The sequence below is a fragment of the Curcuma longa genome, unplaced genomic scaffold (genome assembly GCF_044706935.1).
Source record: "Curcuma longa cultivar G26 ecotype Majalengka, Jawa Barat unplaced genomic scaffold, ITB_CL_G26_1.1 contig_14126, whole genome shotgun sequence".
In the NCBI taxonomy this organism is placed as follows: domain Eukaryota; kingdom Viridiplantae; phylum Streptophyta; class Magnoliopsida; order Zingiberales; family Zingiberaceae; genus Curcuma; species Curcuma longa.
The window spans coordinates 312168-321352 of record NW_027429672.1 but is presented as its reverse complement, the minus strand read 5'-3'; the positions used below and the strand labels follow the sequence as shown (position 1 = coordinate 321352).

Genomic DNA, 9185 nt, shown 5'->3' with positions numbered 1-9185 from the left:
ATTGTTGGTACTTATATTTTGGATATACTTTTGGATAGTCTTGCTATCATTTTGAATAAAACTTTTTGGATGAATGTTATTTTGGATTGAACATAAGTTATGTTTGTGTGAATTTTTCATTTTGTGTTTGTGTGAATATATATATGATTCAATATTATGAATGAGTAGGTGTTTGAAGTGTTTTGTATTTCTGATATATACTTTAATTTGTAATTGTTTTGAATATGATTTTTGATATAGCACCATATAGAGCTTATCAAAATATGAATTGTGTTTGTGAAATTAGCTTTGCCAAAGAGTAGTGTATGTCAAGTAATATTTTGCCATCGGCAATATTTATTTTCATGTATTCCTAGTTTGAAATATAAATTTCTAATTGGTATTTTCAATTTCTAATCGGTTTTTGATTTATTCAATTCGGTCGATTCGGTTTTGCTCAAATACTTATCCTGATTTGTTAGAGTCTCTCTTAAGATTAATTTAAAATTTATAATATATATTATATTATTATTATTATTCATAATTTAATTTAATTTTAAAAATAATTAAATATTAAATTAATTTAATTTTAAAAATAATCATAATTGAATTAGGAGTTATATAGTAAATGTTAAAATAAGTAATGTATTAAAACCTTTAAACAAACAAGGTTTTGTCTCATTCCCTAGTATTAAATCAAAAACATTCGGTTATGTTTTATTTTGTATAACCTTGGTTATGTGATTACTTGGTAATTTCATAACCAAGGTAATCACGAATGTCTCATATTATGTACTGTAGGATTCGAGCTAGTCACAGACCATTTGGCTTGAAGATAGGACGATCTACAATTGAGATGAGTAGTTCTTCCTTTGACTTTTGCAGTTTGTTTGACTTTAGTGCATGATTCGTTTATTTGCATTTAATTTAGTATATGGCAGCTACTTATGTTACCTTGACTCCACTCTATATTATATCTTAAAATTGATACTTAATTGCTTAATCTTATGATTATTCCATTTTGATATCTATGCAGTTTCATTACTATCCATGTTATTTATTGTCATTTATACTTGTGCTTTTATATGTTATGGTTGGTATATCGTTGCATAGTCGGTAGATTATATATCATTGGATTATTATTATTTATCTATTTATTGTCGCTTTGTATGCTTGTATATCTAGATTGTCCACGGGATCCATTCGTAGTAGGGTGTTTCCACCACAATCCGTAGTTTGTCTATCCACGGGATTCGTCCATGGTAGAGCATTTCTCCCGAAGACAATTACCACTTATATATCTAGACTACCCACATGATCCATCTGTGGTAGAGTGTTTCTCCCGCAATCCATAGCTAGATAGCTATTGATATATATCATGTCTACGTACATAATCCATTCGTGGTAGAACGTTTCTCCTGCAGATAGTGACTATTTGCATACCCTGGCTACCCACGGGACCCATCCATGGTAGAACGTTTCTACTATAGTCAATTGGTTATTATATGCTTGTTATGTGCTTAATTTGTGCAGGATTTGGCTATATGACATGTATACGACTTGTTCATTGACAATTGTTATGTGCTTAACGTTTGGTCAGGGGTTATCATTGATAACCATGATTATCTATCTAAATTATCAAGTATAACCTTGTTTGGTTCAGATTATGATCGATTCTTAAATAATACAATATCATCGCCACATCAGCAAATGAGTTATTACCCGAGAATGTAATTACCTTGGTAGTCTAAGATTTTCTAAAATTTCAGAAGTTAGCAATTTTTTTTCATAATTATCTTCTAATTTTAAAACTGAGTTAATTGAAATGTATCGTGAAATTTAATTGAAATTGAGTTAATTAATTTAATAAATTTTAATTTAAATGCTTATAAATTAAAAAAAGATAATTTATTTTAAATTAAAAAAATAAAATTAATAAATTATTTTATTAAAATATATATAAATTTATGTTAAATTTTAAAAAATAAAATTAATAAATGATGTTTATTAATTTAATAAATTATTTTATTAAAATAATTATATTAATGATTTTTTTATTAAAATAAAATTAATGAATTATATTTATTAGCTTAATAAATTATTTTATTAAAATAATTATTTTTAATGAATTATTTTTTAAACATATATAAATTTATTTTAAATTATAAAAAATAAAATTAACAAATTGTATTTATTAAATTAATAAATTATTTTATTAAAAATATATAAATTTATTTTAAATTTAAAACATATAAATAAATTATATTTATTTTTTATATATTATCAATTTATTATTATTATCAATATTATTAATATTAATATTATTAATTTAATTTTATTTATTTAAAATAAAGGTAATATAATAAATATTAAATTGATTATATTTTATTTCCTTCAAATAAATAAGTTGAATCAAATAATGTTAAATTATATTTTATACTTCATAATTTTAATTATGTATTATGTAATAATCATATAACTAAGATTTTTATGATAACTTAAACCAAATATGCATCCTTAGTTTGTTTGTCGGTATTTGGCCATACGACATGTACAGTCTATTTCAAATGAATTATTTTTGAATAAACGAAAAAGGGTTTTATTGTAAGTTGTTGTCGATAGAGATTAATTTTACTTTAGAAAAAGATGTCTCCTAATTTATTTGAAAAGCCAAAATATTAGTCTTTGTTAGAGTTTCTTCATCTTCGATTTTTTTTAAAGTCAATTGTATTCTTTCCAAATTGATTATAGATGGTTTATTTTCAGAATTGAATTTTTAGATTATCATTGATTCTAGTATAAATTTGAATCCGATTTGTTCATTTAAAACTGGTTTATCACTAATCTGGAGTTTTTTATTAGTAAATCGATGTCATCGAATTCGGCTGTTTAAATTTATAAAATGATTCTTTTTTACCTTAGCATCGATTACTAAGCAATCAATTGTCAATAAACAGTCAAATTAGCCAATTAATTTCAATTCGTTACTATAGCGCCATCAATCGATTATTGGAACCAACAATGGGTTGTTACTGTAGCAAAATAGTACAACAATCCTAAACCTAGAACTGTAGTAAACTCTAATTACTATAACAAATTCTAATTTTTGAAGTTTAAGATCTGATGAAAACTTAGTTACTGTAGCAAAACCCCTAATTACTATAACAAATTCTAAAAACATTTCAAATCTCGATTTCAGCGTTTAAAGTCCATCGATCAATCGATTCGCCTAATCAATCGATTAATACTCATGTTTCAGCCTTACCAAGGTTGAATTTGTTGTGTTGCAAAGGTACAAACATAGTCTCACATCTAAAGCACATGGAAAAGATCATCGGATTAGAAAGATGAAAAGTATTTCCATTGGTATGAGGCCTTTTGGAGAGAGCCCAAGAACAAAACCATGAGGGTTTAGGCCCAAAGTGGACAATATTATACCATTGTGGAGATATTTTGAATCCATCGGTACTAACAAGTGGTATCAGAGCGAGATCGCTCTTCACCGAACTAACCGTTGGAAGAGCCATGATCCAGATCTAACCATGTGGGTTGAACATTAAAACAAAGAAAGTGGACGCTCCCGAATGATTTAATAAAAATATTTAGTAAAAATAAATAATTTTAAAGATAGAGTATTTTGAATTTTTAAAATTTTAATATTTTTGTTTGTCTCAAAGGTTTAAGCTATTTTGGTTTATTATCTGTAAATTGAATGTTATCAAACATTGAGATTCAATGACTATTTCTTTATCGTTTTGAAAGCGATATAAACTTTCTTCAAGAATAAAAGTTAAAAGCTATTGAGATTTTAAATTTAAAAAATTAAAAAAGTAGTGTACAATAATGAAGTGAATAAAGTTTAAAGAATAATAATCATTTAAATCGTAGTCCTTTATTAAAAAATTTCAATCGTTAAAAAAAAATAAAAATACCTTTGAACCTAGTCATTTCAAGGATCAATTAAGAATAATAATAATAATATTGACGATTTAAACCGATTAATATGGAATCGATTAAGATTCCGACCTATTTAAAAATAATAACTCGAGAAAATTTTCAATTTTTGTTCATTTCTCAACTTTTTTTATTTTAGATTCTCATATTTAGAAATATCAATTTAACTCCCATAATTTTCAAATCTTTGCCATTCCATCCATGATAGCTTTTGGTTATATTTAAAGCAAAAAAAAAAAAATCTAATTTCACTTGGGTATATTCAAATTCCAATCATCCTTAAGGTATATTTTACTTTCAAAAAAAATACATAACGAATTTTAAAATTATCATTTATGTATATTTTACTTTCACATAAAAAATACATAACACAATATATCCGTGTTAAAATAAATAAATCATAAATATTACTAATTAGGCCTGAAACAATAAAAGTGTGCAAATTAAAATATTTTGATCATTTTAAAATGAAAAAATATTTTTGGGGAAAAGATAAACTCTATGTAAAATTAAAAAAAAAACTTCCTAATAAAAAAAAAGCTAACGAAAGGGGTTCGATTTAAATAAATAGAGAATTTTAGTGGAAATTGAAATATCCTCTTTTCCCCACCTTTGCCTTCAAAAATCCAAAGGATTGTAAACCCTAATCAAATCGACCAGCGCTCAAAACCTCAGCCGCCGGAGAAAGAACCCACCTTTTGTCGCCATGGCGGACGAGTCGAAGCCCTTCTTTCCGGTCGAGAAAGCCCACCACATCAAGCCCCCGCCGCCGCGCCGGCCCCGTCCCAACAACCAAGAGTCCCGCTTTTGGCGCTCCTTCCGCCACTCCGAGTTCGCTTCCGGCCTCATTCTTCCCGTCACCGCCCTCGAGTTCTCCCCAGTGGCCCCTTTCCACCTTGCGGCCGCCTGCTCGGCCGCCGTACACCTCTACGACGGCGGCGCCTCTGCCTCTCTCGCCCCCCTGCCCCACTCCCCCCTCTCTGGATTCTCCGATGTCGCCTATTCCCCATCCTTCCGCTGCGACGGATCCCTTCTGGCAGCCGGCGGAGAGTCCGGCCTCGTCCAGGTCTTCCGCCTTGACAAGGCTGGCCCGCCTCTTCGCCGCCTCAGCGCCCACGCTCGCCCGGTTCGTCTCGTCCGCTACCCTCGCCTAGAGGACAAGCTCCACGTCTTCTCCGGAGGAGATGATGCTCTCCTCGTCTACTGGGACGTTCCCTCCGAGACCCAGCTAATCGCCTTCCCTGGCGCCCACCGTGACTACATCCGCGCTGGGTCACCCTCCCCGACCAGCCCCGAGGTCATGGCCACTGGCTCTTATGATCACTCCATCAAAATCTGGGACGTTCGTGTTCCATCAGGTTCGAACGCCATCCTCAGCTTCAGCCATGGGGATCCCGTGGAGAGTGTGCTATTCTTGCCTTCCGGTGGACTTCTCGCCACTGCGGGTGGAAATGCTGTCAAGATTTGGGATGTTATCGGTGGTGGAAGGTTGATTCACACAATGGAGGGCCACAATAAGACGGTCTCTGCACTGTCTCTTGGTAGGGTTGGAAACGCAAGTGCGGCCCTTGGAGACGGAGAACCTAGACTCCTTAGTGTGTCTATCGATGGGTACATGAAAAGCTTCGACTTTGCAGCCTTTAAGATCACACACTCCATGAGGTACCCTGCGCAGCTGCTTTCTATCGGTTTCTCCCCATCCGGCAATTCTCGTGTTGTTGGGACATCGAATGGGGTGATTTACATGGGAATGAAGAAGAAGAAGCTGCTGCAAGAAGAGAATGGAACTGGAAGTGCTAGTGTTTTTGATGGGTATGCTCCTGAGCCTAAGAAGCAAGTTCTAAAGCCAACCAATTATAGATACTTTCACAGAGGCCAAACAGAGAAACCACGGGAGACTGACTACCTGATCAAGAGAGCACCAAAGGTGAAGCTTGCCGAGCATGATAAGCTTTTGAAGAAGTCTAGGCACAGGGAGGCTCTTGTTTCAGTGTTGAGTAAAAAGGATCCGACTAGTACAGTTGCTGTGATGGAGGAGTTAGTGATCAGGAAGAAACTGCTCAAATGCGTGGCAAATTTGGATGTCGATGAGCTTGGTTTGCTTTTGAGTTTCCTGCACAAGTATGCTACCCTGCCACGTTATGCAAGGTTTCTAATTAACTTAGCAAATAAGGTTATTGAGATGCGTCCAGAGGATATTCAATCAAATGAGCATTTGAGAAAACATGTTGGAAGTCTTAGGCGCAGAGTTGCAGAAGAAATCATGATACAGCGTTCTTTGCAAGAGATTCAGGGAATGATTTCACCTTTTCTCATAATAGCTGGACGTTGAGCTTCTCCCTGCCTCTGCTTGATTACTTGCGTGGGTACGAATCCATTGACTATGCATGTGTTGTCTTGGTTCTTGGCATTACGCATCAAAATTCTGTTAAATTAATTTGACATTCTCATGATGGCTTTCCAAAGTGTTTTTATCTTGTCTATTCAATCTGTCAACTACGGCTAAATTAGCAAACTGGATTTTCGCTACTTTGTCTTTATCTACCAGATGTATCTTTTCTGGAAATTTATATGGGAATAGATTATATATGTCTGACAGTGCAACTTCAGCATATTGGATATTCTGGAAACCTCTCTCTGATTAGAATTTTTTGTTTCATAGTATTGTATCAGTTATTTAGTATACAACCTACAAGTTAACCAGTGAGTTTGGTTCCTTGTCTGCTTCTTCCTAGAAATGTCATCTTTATCTATTTAGTTTTAACCCTTTATTAAGTTTATCGCTCAGCCTGTTAAACCTATACTCTCCAATACTCTCCATTGACAACCATAGAAAGTATCAAATAGAGTTTTTATCCATGACATCTGTAATAGACGCACAATAAACACAAAAGTGATATAGATGAACAAGTGAAGAATGTTAACTGATTTTTAAACTAGAGATCAATGTTGTCATCATCATCAAGTCGTGTTAGTCCCAACTTTTTGGATTGTCTATGTTGATATTATCCCTCTACTGAATTTCATATTTGTGCATCTTGATGCACGTCTCTTCATTAAATTGAATCTCATGCGAAACCAGATTGCCAGTCGATACTATTTGTGAAAATTTCATTTGTGAGGCTTCATTTTAGATACCTGAACGTCTCCAATTGGAGAAGAAACAATATGAGGAGATAAATCAAATTTATGATGTTTAATTCATTTCCTACTTAGTTCTTATACTTTGTTATTCAGTCCTGCCTTGCCTTGGTTCTTCGATATTCATTGTGAGCATGTGTTGGTTAACAAAATTTTTTGCTTTAATTGATGGCAAACCTAGAATGAATAACTGTCTCATCTTTGTTATTATTATTATTTTCTATTTTCCATCTTATGTTTTGTGCCATATCCAATGTAGATTGAGTGGGTTTGGCAAAAGCACCTGTAGTCTCATAGCATCTGAGGAGCATATACTAATGGCAGTCAGAAGCTCTAGCAGGGAGCTTCTTGGTCTTTGCTACTATAAAATTTTGCAATTTTGCTTTCCTAACCAGATGAATTGGTCTGGCCTGATGAGGGAATCGGTGTTTGATGTTTGATGTTTATTATTTTTTATTTTTGGATGAATTGAAGAACATATATGTAACATCTGCTGCTATTTATCAATCCACTAGATTTACAAGACTTGGAAACTTTTGGTTTGGTGCTATGCTATGCACATCTTATTTCTTTGTGGAATTTTCTAAATCACATGGGTGTTCCTTTACTGGTTTTCACATACGTTTCATTTTGTTTTATAAATATATTCACTAGTTAATAATGAGGCCCAGTTAGAAGAAATTTGTGTAAGTAAATAAATACATATACTATCTAAACGATGGATATGATCGATAAGGGCAAATAATAAAGTGTTAAAATCGTTTTGATCATGTGTATAAATTTATATTAAACTGTACAATTAATCAAATTATCTTCTAAGATGAAAACTTAATTAAATTGAAATTATGGCTACAGTCTTTGTTCCCCAAGACTATATTCAAGTATTTAATATGCTTGATTTCGAACAAAACACTCGACTTTAGTTCTATGAAAAAGATTCAAGAGGCAGGAGACACAGTGATGGGTTATTGCAAAATGAATTTATCGTATTACATATTATTATTAATGCTGACTGTCTAATTGCATTGTAGTAAAGTAATTAATCATACATCAATAACTCATTAATTAGCGAAAGGTGATGTAAGCGTCGAGCTGTCCAGTGAGGGTGGTATTGGTAGCACGAACTTCCGTCGTCAAGAGGTAGCCTCTGGCCAACCGGAACTTTCCTGTTCCGCCGGTGATGGCCCGTTCGAACACCGTCCCCAGTGGGGCCACCGGGAACAACCCCTGCAGGGCGAGGGAGCTCCCGTTGTACTTGCCGGCAGTGAAAACCAGCTGGAAGTTGGTGAGGCCGGAGTTCTCCGCCAAGCTAGACCCTACTCCCATGCCCTGATTCCGACCGATGATAGGCGAGTCGGGCTCGACCCCGGCTCGGAGAAGGTTGTCGTAGACGATGACGTTGCCAAATCCGGCTCCGGAGGAGGAGCTGGTGCGCTCGACTGCGTAGACGACGGTGGCGTCGGGGCCTGAGCCGAGGATCCTCTCGTGGTTGTAGAAGCGCAGGTGCATGTATCCGTTGGGATTGGAGGAGGCAGCGGTGGCGGCGGCGGCAAAGAGCAGGAAGAAGAAGAAGAAGAAGAAAGAGGAGGATGCCATTAGTTAGTTATGGATGAAGATGCAGTAACTAATTGAATTGCAAATTAAGCTTGTGAAAGGAAATTAGTTATCGAAGATGAAATTTGAATACTTGCATGCAGTAGATTGCATTGCAGGGCTGTTTATATAGAGGAGAGACCATGATATATCGATGGAGCATATGCTCCGTTGACCGGGTGCCAAGTTGTTACTGTAGGGTAGCAGGTCAACGCCGTCTCTGAGTAATCGGTTTGACATTGAAATATTAATGATTGACCGACGCGTTGTGGATATATGGATTTGACTCGAATCAGTCTTTGATTAATTGATTGATATCGTCAAATGTTGCATCGATGGTTATGCCTAATTAATAGACCACTGATTAACTTGGAACTTTGTTTTTGAAACGCGGAGACGGGTCGAATACGGTACTCGTATACATATATGTGAACTTAACCCTCTGAATTTAGTCCGACATTTCAAAAGAGTTTTATAATACAAAAGAGTTTTATAGTGAATATGTTTCTAATTTTCAA

At 34.5% G+C, this 9185-nt stretch overlaps 2 protein-coding genes across 2 annotated transcripts; one reads left to right on the top strand and one right to left on the bottom strand.

Annotated features, from left to right (window-relative positions):
* Nucleotides 1–4598: 4598 nt before the first annotated feature.
* On the top strand, nt 4599–7597 carry LOC141816072 (protein SLOW WALKER 1). Its single transcript, XM_074703904.1, has 2 exons — nt 4599–6299; nt 7334–7597. Exon 1 carries the CDS (start codon nt 4640–4642, stop codon nt 6263–6265), a length of 1626 nt encoding a protein of 541 aa, XP_074560005.1. The 5' UTR covers nt 4599–4639; the 3' UTR covers nt 6266–6299; nt 7334–7597.
* A 427-nt stretch (nt 7598–8024) lies between these two features.
* Nucleotides 8025–8747, bottom strand: LOC141816030 (dirigent protein 22-like). Its single transcript, XM_074703863.1, has one exon. It carries the CDS (start codon nt 8668–8670, stop codon nt 8140–8142), a length of 531 nt encoding a protein of 176 aa, XP_074559964.1. The 5' UTR covers nt 8671–8747; the 3' UTR covers nt 8025–8139.
* Nucleotides 8748–9185: the final 438 nt, after the last annotated feature.